At 35.0% G+C, this 22458-nt stretch overlaps 1 protein-coding gene across 1 annotated transcript; it reads right to left on the reverse strand.

Moving 5' to 3' along the window:
* Window positions 1-14551: 14551 nt before the first annotated feature.
* On the reverse strand, window positions 14552-15514 carry LOC141425884 (olfactory receptor 14J1-like). The gene has a single exon (XM_074084819.1). The coding sequence runs from the start codon at window positions 15512-15514 to the stop codon at window positions 14552-14554; it is 963 nt and encodes a 320-aa protein (XP_073940920.1).
* Between the last annotated feature and the right edge of the window lie 6944 nt (window positions 15515-22458).

The following is a 22458-nucleotide window of genomic DNA, read 5'->3' on the forward strand; positions in this document are numbered from 1 at the left end:
CTAAAGTTATTGTGACATATTATATTCTCCAAGGATTATTGGTCACAGTTGCAAATGTGGAATTTATCACTTGTTATTTTTTGTGCTAAATAAGAGAAGGCTTATTGTGTCCTTGTAATCATGTCTGCATGAGAGTTAAATTGTCCACATTTTGGTTCTGGTTCTACCATTTACTCTTTTTCTTTGTTTTAAACTTCTTCAAGTATTTTTGTTAAGCTTTTATTAGGATATAATAATTGTGGAAAATAAAGGATTACCTTATCACATCTCCATACTTGCATACAATGTACTTTCATCATACTCACCCCTTTATTACCCTTTCTTATCACCCCTCCTCCAACCTTTTCTTCTTCCAAATTCTTATTATTCTTCCTTTTATTTTCATGTCCTGTCCAACCCCTTGAATTCCATATATGAGAGAAAACATGTGATTCTTCTCCGTCTGAGTCTAGCTTTGTTCGCTTAACACGATGATCTCCAGTTTGATTTCAGTCTTCTTTGTGATGAACAATATTCTATTGTGTATATATACCACGTTTTCTTCATCCAATCTTTCATTGATGGGCACCAAGGCTGATTCCATAACTTGGCTATTGTGATTATTACTTATGTTTATCATGAATAAATTATAGGGTTCTCACATATAATTATAAAGTACTTACCCTTCTTTGGTTAGTTTAAATAATCAATTAATCTTTCTGCATTTTTGACTTCCCATCTGAAAAATAAGTATAATGAATAAATGATTAATGGGAATTGTTCTTCAGAATAACCCAATATAATTAGGAATATATGAGTGACTGCTATGATCATTGATGTTTAATTTAAAATTTTATTATACAAAATTTCCCAGCAAGACCTGGAAGAGTGGCTCAAGTGGTAAGAGTGCCTGCCTAGCAAGCATAAGGCCCTGATTTCAAACCACAGAACTGTCAAAAAAAAAATTCTCACCAAATTTTAAAAAGGAAAGAATTTTTACCTTGATTTTTAAGGTATAAGTGTGGTTACAACATTAGACAACATATTACACACATACATATAAAAGAAAAATAACTATGATCATGATAGAGATCGAACAATGTTAATAAAATGCAATATCAATCATAATGAACCATTTAATTACTGAGCATCTTCAAATGAAAAAGCAATTTTCATGTGATGAAGTCAATGTGCATAAATGCTATCATGATTAATGATGAAATATTTAATATTTCTCTTTAGAAAATAGAAATAAGAATGTCCACTATCAAAACTTCTACTGAACAGTTTAGTAACATGGGAAAAATGACAAAGCAGATATAAAATTTGTGAAAAGTTGTTCATACAACTTTTGTAAGAAAATACACTGAACAAATGGGAGAATAGCTGCTATGGTGGAAGACTAGAAGTTTTCTTCATCAGGACCCATGAATGAGAAGAGTCTGGAGAATTAGAAAGACCAATTCAGAAGAGAAAAGAGAGAAAGAGCATTGAGAATCACAAGAGAGAGAGGGACAGGATAGCTGAAAAATTGACAAAACAGAAAGGTGAGAGAATAAATTATGAAACAGTTTTCAGGTCTAGCTCCAGGTCCCCTGGGGGTAGAGAAATCTGAAGCCTCTACCTCAAGATGAGCCAGGTAGCCTCTACATCAGACTGGCAAAACTAGCTGTGGGACAAAATCCATAACTCCCACAAACCTTAACCCAAATATGAAGATTTGATGGGACAGTGACTTCCCTAGCAGAATAGGCTACCATCAACAAGACATTTCATTCCCTATACCTTGAAGAACTGAAATAAGGTGCCAACTTTTTTTTTAATGTTTTTATTACTATATATTAATTGTACAGAAGTTTTGTTGTAACATTTCCATATGTGTATACAATGTGCTTGGTTTGGTTCATCTCCTCCATTATTCCTTCTCTTGCTCATTTCCATTCTTAAAATGACTTTGACAGGTTTCAGTGTTCCATATTCACACATGTATAGAAATACATTGGCCATTGCCAAAACAACCCAAAGGACCCAGTTTGGGGCATCATTCTGTTAAGAAAAATATACTACGGAAGCTGTTAACACAGCATAGATCCTACCTAGAAATAGCTAGATTTACTTCAACCTGAAGGCAAGGGATTGGATTATGCCATTCAAGAATTTGCAGATACCTTAGAGTTGGTGATATATATTTTTTCATCTTCCTATGCATATCTACGCAATTCAGGCTGCTTCAGGCCACAAATCTTCCCCTACCTCCCTGCTATTACATCATCCCAAACTTGAAACAATTGTGTGGCAACATGAGGCTGTATTGCTGCAAAGTCAGATCCCTAACTCTGCTTCTCCAAAACCTCTTTGTGTATCCTCGTGTGCTTAACAAACCATAGAAATATTCAATCACCTAAAAACAAATAATTTGAGAATAATTTCATCAGCCTCATGTTTGTTGTTTTCTAGCTTCATTATATTGCATCATAAAGAAATCTGAGAATCTTGTTTCTGATTTTCTGTAAAGGCAACAACCCAGCTCCTTCCCTCAGAATGTATTCCTGTAGGTAATACAAGCTTGGAGCAGCTAAGACCTGTCAGGAAGGGGACCAAATGGAGAAGGAGCCATTAGCATCTGAAAGAGGCCACAGTCAGAGGCTGGCATCTTCCTAGAGTCAGAGACACTTCACAGACAAGTATGTCCTTTCTATACCCTTGGCTTAGCAAGCCATCCCTCACCTCAACTGCCTTATCACACCACAAAGGGCCTCTTCAACCACTGAGTTTTCAAGCTGTAAATGTTCCTAGTGTTTTCTGGAACACATTTGTCAATAGAATATAGACCTCTTTAGCTCACAATCAGACTAAATTAAAGGATCTACCTAGCTTCAAACCTTCCATCTGCCCAGAACCTATGGAAAATGTATTCCCTCCTAATTCTACCTCCCTCCGCCCATTTCTAGAATCTGTATATATTATGAGATCAAGAATTTAAAAGTTTTAAATACCATAAAAGGAACTATCATTTTACATGCAATCTATACATAACTCCAAAGGATAACACAATCTAGACATAAACTTTCTAGTTAGAAAACAAAGAATTGAGAAAAATTTTCTATACTTCCATTTTGTGAAAACACACTTTTAACATTTCTTCCAAGTTTCATTTTATTTGTCATATGTCTATTGAGTGTTTAGTAAATAAAGTCAAGCACTCCTTTTCTTCCCCTTTTCACTAATCCATGAGAATATTTAATCTTTCTACATGTAATCAAAGACAATTCCATTGAAAGACAACAGCTCCTCAGCTTGAGCAAGTGTAGGCTGTGATTCTGGTTTCAGTTGTGGAATAAAGAGAGTTCTCTGTTTTTCTGGGCCTCACTTCTTCAAAGGAAGAATTGTGAGGGAAGAGTACATTGACTTTGGAATTAATAATGAAAGGCAGGACTGTAAAATAGGTACAGTGGTGGGTACTTGTGGGAGGGGAAAATGAAGGTGAGGGAAAAAAAAAAAAGAAATACATTGGCCATATTCACCATTCTTTTCTCTAAAGATCCTCTGGATTACATTCATATTTGTTGTGATATCCCTCTTTTCATTTCTTAATTTTTTAACTTGGGTCTTTTCCCTCCTCCTTTTAGACAGATTGGCTAAGTGTTTATCAATCTTATTTATCTTTTCAAAAAACTATCTTTTTTGTTTTGTTGATTCTTTGTATAGGGCTTTAAAAAAATCTCTATTTCGTTGATTTTGGCCCTTATTTTTGTTCTCTCTTCTTCTGCTGGTTTTGGGTTTAGCTTGTTGTTGGTTTTCTAGGCATTTGAGAGGCAGCATTAGGTCATTTATTTGAGATTTTTCTGTGTTCTTAGTGTACGCATTCATGGCTATAAATTTTCCCCCTAGCACTGCCTTTGCTCTATCCTGTAGGTTCTGTTAGGTTGTGTTTTTATTTTCATTAGATTCCAGGAATCTTTGATCACCTCTCTTGTTTCTTTGATGACCTATTGGGCATGCAGCAATGTGATGTTCAGTCTCCCTGTGTTTGAAATATTATCTGCAGTTTGTTTTGTTGTCAAACTCTAGTTTTACTATGTTGAGGTCAGACAGGAGATGGGAGTTATTCTAATTTTCCTATATGTGTTAAGATTTTCTTTGTGTCCTAAAAGATCTATTTTGGAGAAAGTTTCAGGGCTGATGAGAAGAATGTGTACTGTGCCACTGCTGGATGAAATACTCTGTAGATTTCTGTTAAGGTCATTTGGTCTGTGGTATTATTTAATTCTGAAGTTTTTCTGATGAATTTTGGTTTGGACTATCTATCTTTTAGTGAGAGTAGGGTATTGTAGTCTCCCACTGTTGTTGTGTAGGGGTCCATCTGTGCTTTTAAGTCCAGTAGTGTTTGTTTAATGAAGTTGGGTGTGTCAACATTGAGTCCATATAAGTTAACAATTGCTACTTCCTCTTGATGTATTATTCCATTTATTAGTATGGAGTGGCCTTCTTTGTCACTTCTAGCCAATTTAGTTTTGATGTTTACTTTATCAGATATAAGTATAATTACTCCTGCCTGTTTTCAGGGTCTATTTTCTTGGAACATCTTTTTTCATCCTTTCACCCTAAGCCAATGTTTGTTTTTGTCAGTGAAGTGCATTTTTTGTAGACAACAAATCATTTTGTTTTACCTTTTAATCCAGCTTTCCAGTCCATGTCCTTTGATGGGGGATTTGAGACCCTTAGCATCTTAAAAGAAGGCCTCTCAATTGAGACTGAGATTGAAAACAAGGAGCAATCATAGCTCAGGTCATCTTGAGACACATGGCCACAGGGTATGAGAGGAGATGATTATGGAGAGGAAGAGGCTTTGATGAGGGGCAAGCTGAGAATTTAAAGGGAGCCCAGGAAGGGAACAGTGCAGTGTTTGCTGTCCTTACCATAGCCAGTGATAGCAGCTCTATTGCCTGTGGAAAGTTTCAAAAACAAAGCACCTCACCTTCATTGGCAGATAGCTCAGATTATAGAAGTTTCCTGAAAACAGCCTGTAGGCAAGTGAGCTTTGATACTGAGCAACCTAGGGGATGTGAAAAATCACTCCCAGGGAGATCTGGGACTCCTGGCCACAATGTCCACATGGGATATTGCCACCAGAGGCAGATGTAGAGAGGAGAGGTTTTGACTGAGAAGAGCCCAGGGTTCCTGATAGAAACCCAGGAAGCAGCAAAAAGAAGAGAAGGTGGTATCCCTACCCAGGGAAAGCTGTTTGTCTGAGGACAATTTAGAAAACAAAGCACTTAGCCTCCAACAGCAGAGAGCTCAGATTCCAGGAGCTCCTCAATCTGCTGGTGACCAAGCAGGCTTTGATACTGACCCAGCCAGGGTACTCAGAAGTTTAAGAAACAATTGCAGCCCATGATCACTATGGTGGGAAAGACACAGCCATGAGAAGTGGTTGAGGAGAGGAGAGTCTTTGACATGAACAAGCTAAGAAATTAAGGTAGCACCAGAAGCACAGGTAGTGAGATGCTTGGTAGTTGGTGGCCCCACTCTCCCTATCAAGAACAAGCCTCAGTGCCAGGGGATCACTGCAGGAATAGCACCAAGCCTGTGGCTGACATAGTGCTCAGCAGCCAGGAGCTATCTGCTGGCTTTGTGGGCTTGCTGTCAAGTGGAGCTGAGAGCTCAGAGCACATGACCTGGGCCTCATGTGATATCCCTCAGCCTCATACCTTCTACAAGATGGAGCAACTGAGTCAGTTCTCTACCACTGGTGAAGAGCTCATGTCCTATTTTTCCCCCTACCATCAGATACACTTAGGGGATACCCTTATGGTTGCATATGTATTGCTCCATGGGCCCCATTTGGAGGGACCTGTGTAGCAAGTGGGAACTTGTGTGGTCTATAGACTAAAGAGCACCATGTGGCCAGCAGTGACTTCCAGTACATAAAAAGGGAGCACCTAGGGTAGAAACAGCATAGAAGTGGACAACCTGACCATTGATGAGCCTTGTTCTCAGCACTCATATAACACTGACCCATACACAAGGAAACACAAGACACTCCAGCTACTTCTCTATTTGAGTGGTGCTGGAGACCAGGCCTGATGCTCTGGACATGCAGACAAAATCTTGCCTATGGTGCTATGCAGTGGTGAGAAACTACTTTGCAACCCTCCCTCCCTTGCCTGAACATTGAGAGTACTTTGACTGATAACCACTGGAGATTAAGACTTCCAACCAAGGAACTTGACCTCAGACATATAAATCTCAATATAGAAACACAAGAAATATGAGAAAAACAATTCAATGTGACACCTTCAAGGATCAAAACAGACACTAAAGATACTGAAAAGGAAGAAAGCCCAAAGAACTCAAAAGCATGATTTTAAAAATGATCAAAAAATGAAAGAAGACACATACAAAAAGAAAAAAGAATTCAAAGAGGATACAAATAAACATCTGAATGACATTACAAAAATGGTGCAAGATATGAAAGCAGAATTTTAAAAAGATACAAAAATAAGGCTGAAATTCTGGAAATGAAAAACTCACAGGAAAGTTTCCAGAACAGTGGATTAAAGAAGACAGAATATCAGGGCTTGAAGACAAGGTAGATGTATTAGAATGGTCAGATGAAGAAAAAAAATAAACTAATATAAATGGAACAGGCAAGACTTCTGGGGTACCACTAAAAGACCAAACTTACAAATAATGAGCATAGAAGAAGAGGTGCAAGTTAATGGATAGAAAATATATCCAATAAAAAGAAATTTCCCCGAATCTTGAGAAAGAGATAGCCATTCAGATTCAGGAGGCTTTTAGGACACCTAACAGACAAAACCTGAGAAAGAGCCACATGCATTCATATATTATTAAATGTACATAACATTAAATGTACATAACAAGGAGAGAATATTGAAATCTGTAAGAGACAAGTATCAAGTCACATATAAAGGCAAACTCATCAAAATTATGGCAGATTTCTCAACAGTAACCTTAAAATGAAGGAGAGCATGGAATAGTGTATTTGAAACCCTTAAAGAAAATAACTAGATTAGTCTACACAGCAAAGTTATCATTTATCACTGGAGGAGAAATAAAAATCCTCCATGCTAACAAAAACTAACACAATTTATGATTACTAAACTAGCACTACAGATAATACTTGAGGGAGTCTTACACACAGAAGATGAAGATAAATGTAACAATGAAAATATAGGAAAAGTAAATCTCACCAAATGAGTAGACTTGCAAATGAAGACTAGGAAGGAATCAAACACTACAAGCACAGCAAAACGGTAGGAATTACTACATTCCATTCAATATTAACACTGATTGTTAATGGTCTCAATTCTCCAATAAAAAAAAACATAGACTAGCAGATTATATCAAAAGACAAGACTCAACCATTTGTGGCCTATAAGAAATGCATATTCCAGAACATAACAAACATTGGCCTAGGGTAAAAAGATAGAAAAAATTTTTTCTCAGGAAATGGACCTGAAAATCAGATAAGTGTAGTTATACTCATTTGAAAATGTAGAATTTAAACCAAAATTAGAAAGGATAAGATGATCACTTCATATTATTACAGGAAAAAATCAGAGGAACTAATAATTGTTAACATATGTGTACCAAATGTCAGTTCACTTAACTTCATTAAACAAATGGTACTTGCAAGCACAGATGGACTCCAACACAATTATAATCAGAGACTTCAATAGTCTACTTTCACCAATAGATAAATCATCCAGACCAAAAAAAAAAAAAAAACAGTAAAGAAACCTCAGATTTAAGTAACACTATGGACCAAATGGACTTAACAGATATTTATGGAGCATTTCATCTAGCAGATGCACAATACACATTCTTCTCAGCAGCCCATGGAATTTCCTCTAAAATAGATCATATCTTAGGACACAGAGCATTTGGTAGATGTAAGAAAATTGAAATAAGTTCCTATATTCTATCAGAACAAAATGGAATCAAACTTAATAGCACAAGAGACTACAAGAAATATTGAAACACATGGAGCCTGAGCAACACATTGTTGAAAGAGTAGTGGATAATTGAAGAAATAGGGGAGGAAATCAAAAACTTTCCAGAATCTAATGAAAATGAAGACACAATATACCAGAGTCTGGTATACATCAATGGCAGTGCTAAGGGGAAAGGTTATAGCTGAGTGACTACATAAAAAACTAGGGAGATCTCAAATAAATAGCCTATTGGTACACGTCAGGCTCCTATAAAAATATGAATAAGCCAAACTCAAATTCACAGATGGAAAGAAATAATAAAGACCAGAGCAGAAATTAATGAAATAGTGACAAAAAATCTATACAAAGAATCAACAAAACAAAAAGTTGGTTTTTTAAAAAAAAACCTGATAAACTCTTAGGTGATCTGAATAAAAAGAAGATGGGAAATAACCAAATTAATAAAATTAGAGCTGAAAGAGGATTGGTTACATCAAATACCAGTGAAATCTAGAGGATAATGAGGGAATACTTTGAAAACCTATCTTCAAACAAACTGGAAAATCTAAAAGAAATGGATGAATTTCTAGATGCATTTGACGTACTAAAATTGAACCAGAGATATAGATCACTTAAGGAGAACTATAACAAGCAATGAGATTGAAGCAGTAATACAGTCTCCCAACAAATAAAAACCCAGGACCCAGTAGATTCACTGCTGAATTCTACCAGACCTTTAAGGAAGAATTAACACTAATATTCCTCAAACATTTCCAGGAAATAAAATGGGAAATAATACTACCAAACTCATTCTATCCAAAACCGAAGAACACAGCAAAAAAGAGAATTACATGTCAGTCTCTTTAATGAATGCAGACTCAAAAATTCTCAATAATTACTTGCAAACCAAATTCAACAACATATTAAAATGATCATACACCATGGCCAAATTGGCTTCATTATAGGAATGCAAGGGTGGTTCAACATGAATTAATCAATAAATGTATTACAGCATAAAAACAGAATCAAAGACAAAATTGCATGACCATCTCAACTGATTTAGGAAGAAATTTTTAACATAATTCTGCATCCTTTCACAACAAAAACCTTGAAGAAACTAGGACTAGAAGGAACGTATAAAGGCTATATATGACAAACCTGTAGCCAACATCATAGTAAATGGGAAAAAAACTGAAATCATTTTCTCTAAAATCAGCAACGAGACTTAGATTCAACAGAGTATTGGAATTATTAGCCAGAGAATTAATGCAACAGGAAGAAATAAAAGGGAATTCAGGCAGGGAAGAAGTCAAATTATCCTTATTTGCAGATCATGTGATTCTACACTTAAAAGCCTCCAAATGCCACCAAAAAAGCCCTCCTAGATCTGATAAATACATTCATTAATGTAGTAATATATAAAATCAACTAGAAAAATCCATAGCTTTTCTACATATCACCAATGAATGGTTTGAGAAAGAAACAGGAAAATAATCCCAATCCCAATTGCCTCAAAAAAAGCACCTAGTTATTCACTAAACAAAGATGTGAAAGAACCCTATAGTGAAAACTGTGAGACCCTGAGGAAAGAAACCCAAGGGAATGCCAGAAGATGGAAAGATCTCCTATGCTATGGATTGGCATGAAAATGGCTATACTGCCAATAGCAATCTATAGATTCAACACAATGCCCAGCAAAATCCCAATCTTTTTCTTTGCAGAAAAAGAAAAGTCAATTCTAAAATTCATATGAAGACATAAAAGACCGCAAATATCAAAAGTAATACTGAGCAAAAGGAGAAATGCTGTAGATGTCACAATACCAGACTTCAAAGTATATTATAGAGCCAAAACAGCACGGAACTGGCACAAAAAGACATGAAGATCAGTCGAATAGTAGAAATGGTCCCCAAATAAAATGCACTAGTACATTGATATGACCTTTGACAAAGGAGCCAAAGACATACACTGGAGAAAAGGCAGCCTTTTCCACAAATGGTGCTGGGAAAACTGGATAGCTACATGCAGAAAACTGAAACTAGACCCCTACCTCTCAAAAATCAACTCCAAATGGATCAAAGATCCTGAACTTTCAAACTACTACAGAAAAAAAGGGGAAACTGGAAGATATAGGCATAGGTAATTATTTTCTGAATAGGACTCCAATTGCTCAGGGGATCAGAGCAAGAATTGACAAATAGTATTGCATCAAAGTAAAAAGTTTCTTTGCATCAAACAAAAACAAAAACAAAACAGTTATCAGAATCAAGAGATAGCACACAGAATGGGAGAAAATCTTCACCAGCTATTTAATAGATAAGAGATTAGTGTCCAGAATATACAAAGAACTCAAAAAAACTAAACAGCAGAAGAACAAAGAATCCAATTTTAAATGGGAAAATGAATAGAATAGACAGCTTTCATAATAAATACAAAATTCTAAATATATGAAGCAATGTACAATATCCTTAGATTTATGGAAATACAAATCAAAACTACCCTAGACTTCATTTTACCTCAGTCATATTGGTAATCACCAAGACAAGAAACAATAACAAATTCTGGTGAGGATGCCAGGAAAAAGGAACCTTTGTACACTGTTGGGTTCAATGTAAACTAGAGCAACCACGATGATACTCACTATAGAGATTTGTCAAAAAACTAAAAACAGATTGACCATATACCTCACCATTCCATTTTTGGACATATATCTGAAGGAATGTAAATCAATACACAAGAGAGACACCTTCATACATATGTTCATTATAGTTCTTGTCACACAAGAGCCAAACTGGGTACAGTCAAGGTCACCAACAACTGAGGAATGAGTAAGGAAAATGTGGTATGTACGTATATTAGTAATAAAGCAAAGTGAAATTATGTCACTTGTAGGAAAATGGATGGATCTGGAGATCATCATACTGAGCAAGAAAAGTAAAGCTCAAAAGGGAAAATAGCTCCTATTTTCACTCATCCGAGACCTCACATGATGACAAGGACAATGAGGGCAGAGGAAGTGTTAATGGGAGGAGGAAGAGGAAAAGAAAGGATACTGAGTAGTTAAGAACATGGAAATACACTACATATGTACATATGAAGACAGCAAAATGAGACCCACTAAACATGGTTTGAAAAATTGGGGACGAGAAAGAGGGGGAATAAAATATAATGGAACAGTGAACTTGCTCGAGGGTTCACTGTACTTATGTATGGAATTACCACAGTGAAATCCCCTCACGGAATTAATGTATGATAATTCAAAAATAAGATAAAGAGTAATAAATAATTAAAAATAAACTCTAATTTACTACTGCCTAGATCCAATTAATACAAATATTGCAAAAACCAGAAAAATTCCAATATTTAAAAAAAACTCTTGCTATTGAGGAATAACTTTAATAAAATAATAAGTTTAATAAAATATTTTCAAAGTCTCTATATTCATATCAACAATATTTTGCTGATAAAACCTAAAGTACACTTCAATAAATTGGGGATTTTAGCATTTTATGATTTGAAAACCGGGTCTAAACCTCGAGCCTCCACCAGCTCTTTTTCTGTGATGGTCTTTTTTGAGGTAGGGTCTCCTGAACTATCTCCCCTGCTGGCTTCAAACCGTGATCCTCCTGGTCTCTGCCTCCTGAGTATCTGGGATTACAGGTGTGAACCACTGGCACCTGGCAAGAGTTTTTAGCATTTTCATAAAATGGAAGTTCCAGTTTTGTTTATATGCCAGTGCTCCTCATATTGGTCTGTAACTTCAATGTAATTGCCATTAAAATTTAATCGGGTCTTAGTTTTATGAAAATTGATAATATGTTCATTTAATAATATGAAAATGTGTAGGATCAAATAAAACCACAATCTGAAGAAGGCCAAAGCCAGAGGACCACTGGATATCACATATTACTATAAATCTATGATAATTAAATATAACAATGGAACAGAATAGACTATTCAGACTCAGATATATGATTCAGGCATCATATATGTGATAAATATTGCACAGCTATACTGTGGGATATTATGTTCTCTCCCTCATGCTATTAATAAAAACCAATTTGACATATATTCAGAGCTAAATGTGAAATATGGAATAATAAAATACCCTGAAAAATATCTAGTAGAATGCCTCCATAAGCATGGAATAAACAAAGATTGTTTTGTTTAGGGCAAAAATACATTAACTGAAAAGATCAAGATCAGTAAATTGAGAACTTTTGAATTTAAAGCATTTGCTTGTGAATTTGAACTTATTGATAATAATGACTAATTTTAAATGTTTAAAATGCAGTAAATGTTAATATTAATTACAAGCTGATAATTAAAAGAAAGTCTTAAATACTGAGAAAATATTAATTTTAGGAGCAATGAGAGGCAATGGTATTATGAAATACCAAAATCTTAATGATAAAGTATTATTGTTCAAAGGGATATAAGAACCTAAACTGGTACCTTGAAGCTAATATGTAGCCTTAAATACTTATATTATGAACAAAATTTTTAAATATTGGTAAGCTACATATCTAATTAGATATGAAACAGAAGCCACTCTAAAAAAGTGGAATTATACAGTTATATGGCAGGAGCAAAAGTTACTGAAGTAGAAATTTAAGACTGATAATGGGAGTTTAAAAATCACTCATTGAAATAGTATTGCTTCTATGAAAACTAATAAGAATTAAAACCTATAAAGCATAAATTAATGCTATTATTAATAAAAGGGCTCATAACTTCAGGAAGCAGTGAACAATAATATAAAAATGTAATTATGGAAATTTATTCCACTATGCTTCAAAACTTAGTTGATATAACTCAATAACACTACAGAAGAAATAGAGAAAGCATCAGCTTCCTTACTGTGACTTATAGATTCTAAGGAGGCTTTCACCTATAGACTTTCAGTTTCCTCTGGAATCTCCTACCCAGATATCCATCCAGTTAGTTAACTCTTTTTATTTAACTTTCCAAGTTTCTCTGGTGTCATTAGCAAGGGATTTTCTGTATAAAATATTTGTCTTCCTGCACTGTTTCTTCTCTTTTTTATCTCTGTATAGTTTTTCACATTTAGCACGAAACATTCCAATTTCTTTGTGGTCTCATGCCTATGATGACAGAGACTTTCTATAACTTCTCATTTCTAGGTTATTAGTTAGAACTCAAATTAATTCACTGGATAGAGTGATGGATCTACTAATTCAGTAGTCTCATTAAAATTTATATATCAGTGAAAAGTATTTCAGAAATTATGTTAAAAAGTTTCATTGGTGTGCAAGTCAAAAAGGAACAAATATATTTTATATACTACTTAAGATGAATTGAATAGATAATAAGTGAGAAGGTAAAAGATCTGATGTTCAATCATTTGTAGTTCTGTTTTGCTTCCATAAGCTGGTTAAGATTTCTTGGCACAACTATTAAAAACTCATATTCATTTTAATGAATTTGTGGTTTATATAACAAAAAATGACCCAAAAACTGAAAGAAAGAGGAACTTAGAAAATGGTTCTGCAATCACAAAGAACAGAATTATAGTACTTATACTTTTGTATAAAATAAAGGACAGAATGTACAAAATTATAATGAATTCTATGGAAAAACAAATGAACAATAATTATAAACCTGTTAGGTCTCTTGAACTATAAAACATCAGAAAAAATCAAGAATGTTGAAATATTGCTACTATAAAAGATTTTCTACAATTTCCAATTCTGCATATATCTTCATATCTTCTTGTACTTTTGTGTTCCTGGCACCTCACATGAATTCAACCACCTGATAGGTTCTCTATACAAACTTGTTACGTGAGTAATAAAATTATGTGAAATGTGGAGAATATGTGACCTTACCATACATTTCTAATGGTTATGTAAAATTCTTTACTATTTTGGAAAGTTATATGGTAAAATTGGATAGATATCAAACATTGGATACATTTTGAATCAACAGACCTATTCTCTATAATAATGAAGAAAACTTCATTTTTAGAACTACCTATAAGAATAAAAATTGAAGATAATGAATACATATAAGATAGATGAATGATGAAATGTATTTTCATAGAAATTCACTGAATACCAAACAAGATTACAATGGATAAACTATGTAGGTCTTCACAATAATAGCATACAAAGTTGTACCAATAGGCAGAATTTGTATCTAGAGAGATAAACACTAAAATAGAAATTTTAAATTAAATACTGGAATTGAAATTTAGGATTTGTTTGATGGATAGTATTGTAGGTAAATATTTTCAGTTTTTACTCTTAATATGATAGTAATATTGCCTATGTGATGGTTTTAAAAGGATGTGGCATCATTGTCATTATTCTGTGTCTGTATAGATGTATATGTGTGTGTGTGTGTGTGTGTGTGTGTGTGTACTGGGAGAAGCAGTGGGTCTATATTTTTAAAGTTTTAATTATTTATTTTCTCTTAATTTGAAAATAATGAAAATGGTTTCAAAGACTAAAAATGTGAAATCAGATGAGCACAGTAATGACAATGTTTATACTTCAAAATTTACAAAAAAGTTAATTCCTATTATTAATGGCATATATTGAAGAAATTCCAATTAATAAAAACTTTCCTATGAATAGTGTGAACAGTCACTAACAAGAAGACAAAAATGTTCTTTTAAAAATGAATTCTTGACCTAGCAGCAATTTCCTTAAAGCTCCCTTCAATGACTCATTTCTCAGGCTGTAGATAATAGGGTTGAGAGTTGGGGGTATCACTGTGTAAAAGATAGATAGTATAAGGTCCAAAGCAGTTGGAGAGTAGGAAGTTGGTTTCAGATATGTATCCATGCCTGTGGAGAGAAAAAATGAAACAACAGCGAGGTGAGGCAGGCAGGTAGAGAAGACCTTAGACCGACCTTCAGCAGAGGGTATTCTTAGCACTGTGGAGAATACGTGGATGTAGGAGAGGGCAATGGAGATGAAGCAGGCAAAGGCTGCCACAGACATGAAAGCATCCACTCCAATCACTCCCAGGTAATCACTGGAGCAGGAGAGCTTGACCAATTGGGGGACATCACAGAAGAACTGGTGGATTATTTTGGCTTTACAGAATGTGATAGAAAATGTGGCAGTTGTGAACAGGATTCCTGAAAATCCTCCACTTAACCATACAGCTATCACAGCCAACTTACAGTTTCTGGGATCCATGATGAGCTCATAGTGGAGTGGGAGGCAAATGGCTACATAGCAGTCATAAGACATCACTGTGTGAATAGCCACTTCAGCCCAGGCCAAAGATGTGAAGAAGAAAACCTGCAGGATGCACTGGCCATATGAAATGTAGGCATTGTCCATTAGGGAATTATCAATGGATTGGGGGACTGTGACAGAAAGAAAGGAGACATCTAGAAGTGAAAGGTGCTTTAAGAAGTAATACATTGGAGATTGTAGATGCTGGTCCAGTGTTGTGATGGTGGTAATGGTGAAGTTACTTGTCAAGGCCAAAAGGTGCATCACAGAGAACAGCAAAGTAAATAAGAACTGAAGCTCAGGATTGTCAGAAAACCCTATGAGGAGGAATCCATCCATTGTAGTTCCATTTTTCACAATCATTTTTAAGTACAGACTGTGGTAGCAGCTAGAAAATAAAAGGGCATGGGGAATGCAGTAGAAAAAAACTGAAAGGAATTATTTATTTGTTCATCATGGTTTCAATAATTAATATTTTAGTACCTGTTATTTATTGGCTTCAGTGCTGGGAATCAAAGATGGAGATCCCTATTTCTTGTCTACATGGGATTTATAGTTTTCACTAGCAAACTTGGAGTTATATATGAGCACAAATGTGGTCAAGTAACTGCTCCTGTCAAGGAAAAATGGTTCTATACACCCTGCTGTGAAAGAATACAATTCCACTTCCACAGTTGAAGCCTGTTAATTTATTTTAAACCATCAATAGACAAGCCTGTCTTGAAATAGGTGCCTGAACACTGCATGGGTTATGTTTGTGTAGTGGATTGCCTTCTTTTAACAGACACAATGGTTCTTTAGATGTCACATTTGTCAATCCTTTCTCTTAGTTGCTGAGCCATCTGAGTTCTATTTAAGAAGTCATTTCCTATGCTTATTAACTCCAGTGTATTCCCTGACCTTTTCTGTACTAGCTTCATGGTTTCAGGTCTTATATAAAGGTCTTTAATCCACTTTGAGTTGATACAAGGACAGGGTGATAGACATGGATCTAGTTTCAGTTTTCTGCATGCAGATATCCAGTTTCCCCAGCAACATTTATCAAAGAAGCTATCTTTTCTCCATTGCATGTTTTTGTTGTCTTTGTCAAAAATCAGGTGGGCATAGCTGTGTGGATTCATATCTGGGTCTTCTACTCTGTTCTTCTTGTCTGCATGTCTGTTTTTGTGCCAGTACAATGCTGTTTTTATTGCTATGCTCCATAGTACAGTTTGAAGTCTGGTATTGTGATACCTCCACTGTTGTTCTTTTGCTCAGCATTGCCTTGGCTATGCACAGTCTTTTGTGTTTCCAAATGAACTTTAGGGTAGATTTTCCAATCTCTGTGATGAATGTCACTGGAATTTTGATGGGATTGCATTGAACATGTAGATTGCTTTTGGTTATATAACCATTTTCACAATATTGATTCTGCCAATTCATGAGCATGGGAGATCTTTCCATCCTCTATATTCTTCTTTGATTTCTTTCTTCAGTGGTTTATAGTTTTCATTGTAGAGGTCTTTCACTTCTTTTGTTAAGTTTATTCCTAGGTATTTAAATTTTCTGAGGCAATTGTAAATGCAATTGTTTCCTTATATTCTTTCTCAGTTTTTTCATTGTTAATATATAGAAAAGCTATTGATTTTTATAAATTGATTTTGTATCCTGCTACTTTGTTGAACATGTTTATGATGTCTTGAAGTTTGTAGGTGGAGTTTTTGGGTCTTTTGGGTATAAAATCATGTCATCTGCAAATAGGGATAATTTGACTTCTTCCTTTCTTATTTGAATTCCTTTTATTTCTTCTTCCTCTCTTATTGCTCTGGCTAATAATTCTAAGACTATGTTGAATAAGAGTGAAGAGAATGGACACCTTTGTCTAATTCCTGCTTGAGAGGAAATGGTTTCCATTTTTCTCCATTTAGTATGATGTTGCCTACACAATTGTCATATATAGCCTTTATTGTATTCAGGTATATTCCTTGTATTCCTGGTTTCATCAGAGATTTTACATTGAATTTTTTGAAGGCCATTTCTGCATCTATTGAGATGATCATGTGGTTTTTAATCTTTGCTTCTGTTAATATGCTGTATTACATTTAATGATTTGCATATATTGAAGCATCCCTGCATCCCTGGGATGAAACAAACTTGATCATGGTGTATGATCTGTTTAATATATTGCTAATTTTCATTTGCCAGTATTTTGTTGAGGATTTTTGCATCTAAGTTCATTAAAAAGATTGGCCTATAATTTTCTTTGTTTTCTCCTTGTCCAGTTTGGGGTGAGTGTAACACTGGCTTCATAGAATGAGGCAGGTTTGTTTAATTGAAATGTTTGAGGATTGTTGGTATTGGTTCTTCTTTAAAGGTCTGGTAGAATTTAGCAGTGAATCCTTCTGGTCTTACACTTTTCTTTTTTGAGAGCCTCTTCATTGTTGCTTCAATTTCATTGCTTGTTATAAGGTCTATTTAGGTTATTTGTATCCTCTTACTTCAATTTTGGATGGTTATATGTGTCTAAATATTTGTTCATTTCTTCTGTTTTCCAGTTTATTTGAATATAGGTTTTTAAAGTTATCCCTAATGGTTCCGTGGATTTCCTTGGTATTTGTTGTGATTTCCTCTTTTACATTTCTAATTTTATTAATTTGGATTCAAAGCTAGTACTATCTTGATTATACCAGAGATAAGCTTTTGAAGTGGATGAATTGAATAATTGTTGTTTATAGTCACTAAGTTCTTTGATGATTCCTAAATCCAGCACATTAAATCTGAAGTCAATGAAAACAAGATAAAATGACTATCAGGTATCATTTCTATTCAGCATTATACTAATGGTTTTAGTGCAATAATAAAAGAAAAATAAGGCAAATTGTTGGAACATGAATAAAAAGAAAAACATCTTTCCTTAATCACAAAACCTGTATTTTCCTACATAGAAAATATCCAGGAATCTATCCATAAATCAATTAAAACTAAGATTATTTACCAAATTTCCATGCCACAAACCAAATCTATTTTTGCACATTAGTAATAACAAGTAAAGTATAATTTTAGACTACCAAAATAATAATGTTTAGAAATAAATTTAACAATGCACAGAAGGAAATTTCCCAGAACCGTCGTGAAACTTTACTTAAAGACACTAAAGAAGACCTAAATAAATATAGACATTCTCCTTAGTAATGGTTGGAGAATTGATTTTTTTTTCTTATTTTGAAGTTAACAAGGTGTCATTTCTTTTTATTTTAATTATTCATATGTGCATAAAAGGCTTGGGTCATTTCTCCCCCTGCCCCCACCCCCTCCCTTACCACCCACTCCGCCCCCTCCCTCTCCCCCCCACCCCCTCAATACCCAGCAGAAACTATTTTGCCCTTATTTCTAATTTTGTTGTAGAGAGAGTATAAGCAATAATAGGAAGGAACAAGGGTTTTTGCTGGTTGAGATAAGGATAGCTATACAGGGCATTGACTCACATTGATTTCCTGTGTGTGTGTGTTACCTTCTAGGTTAATTCTTCTTGATCTAACCTTTTCTCTAGTTCCTAGTCCCCTTTTCCTATTGGCCTCAGTTACTTTTAAGGTATCTGCTTTAGTTTCTCTGCATTGAGGGCAACAAATGCTAGCTAATTTTTTAGGTGTCTTACCTATCCTCACCCCTCCCGTGTGTGCTCTCGCTTTTATCATGTGCTCAAAGTCAAATCCCATTGTTGTGTTTGCCCTTGATCTAATGTCCACATATGAGGGAGAACATATGATTTTTGGTCTTTTGGGCTAGGCTAACCTCACTCAGAATGATGTTCTCCAATTCCATCCATTTACCAGCGAATGATAACATTTCGTTCTTCTTCATGGCTGCATAAAATTCCATTGTGTATAGATACCACACTTTCTTAATCCATTCGTCAGTGGAGGGCATCTTGGCTGTTTCCATAACTTGGCTATTGTGAATAGTGCTGCAATAAACGTGGGTGTGCAGGTGCCTCTGGAGTAAGCTCTGTCACAGTCTTTTGGGTATATCCCCACGAGTGGTATTGCTGGCTCAAATGGTAGATCAATGTCTAGCTTTTTAAGTAGCCTCCAAATTTTTTTCCAGAGTGGTGGTACTAGTTTACATTCCCACCAACAGTGTATGAGGGTTCCTTTTTACCCCCACATCCTCACCAACACCTGTTGTTGGTGGTGTTGCTGATGATGGCTATTCTAACAGGGGTGAGGTGGAATCTTAGTGTGGCTTTAATTTGCATTTCCTTTATTGCTAGGGATGGTGAGCATTATTTCATGTGTTTTTTGGCCATTTGAATTTCTTCTTTTGAGAAAGTTCTGTTTAGTTCACTTGCCCATTTCTTTATTGGTTCATTAGTTTTGGGAGAATTTAGTTTTTTAAGTTCCCTGTATATTCTGGTTATCAGTCCTTTGATGTATAGTTGGCAAATATTTTCTCCCACTCTGTGGGTGTTCTCTTCAGTTTAGAGACCATTTCTTTTGATGAACAGAAGCTTTTTAGCTTCATGAGGTCCCATTTATCTATGCTATCTCTTAGTTGCTGTGCTGCTGGAGTTCCGTTGAGAAAGTTCTTACCTACACCTACTAACTCCAGAGTATTTCCTACTCTTTCCTGTATCAACTTTAGAGTTTGTGGTCTGATATTAAGATCCTTGACCCATTTTGAGTTAATCTTGGTATAGGGTGATATTCATGGATCTAGTTTCAGTTTTTTGCAGACTGCTAACCAGTTTTCCCAGCAGTTTTTGTTGAAGAGGCTGCTATTTCTCCATCGTATATTTTTAGTGCCTTTGTCAAAGACAAGTTGGTTATAGTTGTGTGGCTTCATATCTGGATCCTGTATTCTGTTCCACTGGTCTTCATGTCTGTTTTTGTGCAAGTACCATGCTGTTTTTATTGTTATTGCTTTGTAATATAGTTTGAAGTCAGGTATTGTGATACCTCCTGCATTGTTCTTTTGACTGAGTATTGCCTTGGCTATTCGTGGCCTCTTGTGTTTCCATATAAATTTCATGGTAGATTTTTCAATCTCTTTAATGAATATCATTGGAATTTTGATGGGAATTGCATTAAACATGTAGTTACTTTGGGAGTATCGACATTTTTACTATGTTGATTCTACTAATCCATGAGCATGGGAGATCTCTCCACTTTCTATAGTCTTCCTCAATCTCTTTCTTCAGAAGTATATAGTTTTCCTTGTAGAGGTCTTTCACATCTTTTGTTAGGTTTACACCTAGGTATTTGATTTTTTTTTGAGGCTATTGTAAATGAAATTGTTTTCATACATTCTTTTTCAGTTTGCTTATTGTTAGTGTATAGAAATGCTAATGATTTTTCTATGCTGATTTTATATCCTGCTACCTTGCTATAGCTATTGATGATGTCTACAAGCTTCTGAGTAGAGTTTTTTGGGTCTTTAAGGTATAGGATCATGTCATCTGTAAATAGGGATATTTTGACAGTTTCTTTACCTATTTGTATTCCTTTTATTCCTTCTTCTTGCCTAATTGCTCTGGCAAGGAATTCCAGTACTATGTTGAATAGGAGTGGAGATAGTGGGCATCCTTGTCTGGTTCGTGATTTTAGAGGGAATGGTTTCAGTTATTCTCCATTAAGTATAATGCTGGCTGTAGGTTTGTCATATATAGCTTTTATAATGTTGAGGTACTTTCCTTCTATTCCTAGTTTCCTTAGAGCTTTTATCATGAAATGGTGTTGGATCTTATCAAAGGCTTTTTCTGCATCTATTGAGATGATCAAGTGGTTTTTGTCTTTGCTTCTGTTAATGTGGTTTATTACATTTATTGATTTTCGTATGTTCAACCATCCCTGCATTCCAGGGATGAAGCCTACTTGGTCTTGGTGAAAATCTTTTTGATGTGTTGTTGAATTCAGTTTGCCATTATTTGGTTGAGTATTTTTGCATCAATGTTCATTAAGGAGATTGGCCTATAATCCTTTTTGGAGGTGTCTTTGCCTGGTTTTGGGATAAGTGTAATACTGGCTTCATAAAATGTGTTTGGCAGTTTTCCTTCCCTTTCTATTTCATGGAACAGTTTAAGGAGGGTTGGTATCAGTTCTTCTTTAAAGGTCTGATAGAATTCAGCAGAGAATCCATCAGGTCCTGGACTTTTCTTTTTGGGGAGACTCTTGATTGCTGCTTCAATTTCATTTTGTGTTATAGATGTATTCAGGTGACTAATTTCCTCTTGGTTCAGTGTTGGATGATCATATGTATCTAGAAATCTGTCCATTTCTTTAAGATTTTCAAATTTATTTTAATGTAAGTTCTCGAATAGTCTCTGATGAGTTCCTGGACTTCCATGGTATTTGTTATTATCTCCCCTTTCGCATTCCTGATTCTACTAATTTGAGTTTTTTCTCTCCTCATTTTAGTCAAGTTTGTCAGGGGTCTATCGATCTTGTTTATTTTTTCAAAGAACCAACTTTTTGTTTGATTAATTCTTTGTATTTTTTTTTTGTTTCTATTTCGTTGATTTCAGCTCTTATTTTTATTATTTCTCTCCTTCTATTTGTTTTGGGATTTGCTTGTTCTTGTTTTTCCAGGAATTTGAGATGTATCATTAGGTCATTGATTTGAGATCTTTCTGTCTTTTTAATATATGCACTCATGGCTATAAACTTTCCTCTCAGGACTGCCTTTGATGTGTCCCATAGGTTCCAGTAGGTTGTGTTTTCATTTTCATTGACTTCCAGGAACTTTTTAATTTCCTCTTTTATTTCATCAATGATCCATTGTTCATTAAGTAATGAGTTATTTAGTTTCCAGCTGTTTGCATGTTTTTGTCTTTACTTTTGTTGTTGAGTTCTACTTTTACTGCATTGTGATCAGGTAGTATGCATGGTTTAATTTCTATTTTCTTATATTTGCTGAGGCTTGCTTTGTGCCTAGGATATGATCTATTTTGGAGAAGGTTCCATGGGCTGCTGAGAAGAATGTGTATTGTCTAGAAGTTGATGAAATGTTCTGTAGACATCAAGTAAGTCCATTTGATCTATTGTATATTTTAGATATTGGATTTCTTTATTGATTTTTTGTTTTGATGACCGATCTATTGATGATAATGGGGTGTTAAAGTCTCCTACAACTACTGTGTTGGCGTTAATATATGCTTTTAGGTCTTTCAGGGTATGTTTGATGAAATTGGGTGCGTTGACATTGGGTGCATACAGGTTGATGATTATTATTTCCTTTTGGTCTATTTCCCTTTTTATTAGTATGGAATGGCCTTATTTATCTTGTTTGATCAATGTAGGTTTGAAGTCTACTTTGTCAGAGATAAGTATTGC

The sequence above is a fragment of the Castor canadensis genome, chromosome 8 (assembly GCF_047511655.1).
Source record: "Castor canadensis chromosome 8, mCasCan1.hap1v2, whole genome shotgun sequence".
NCBI lineage: Eukaryota > Metazoa > Chordata > Mammalia > Rodentia > Castoridae > Castor > Castor canadensis.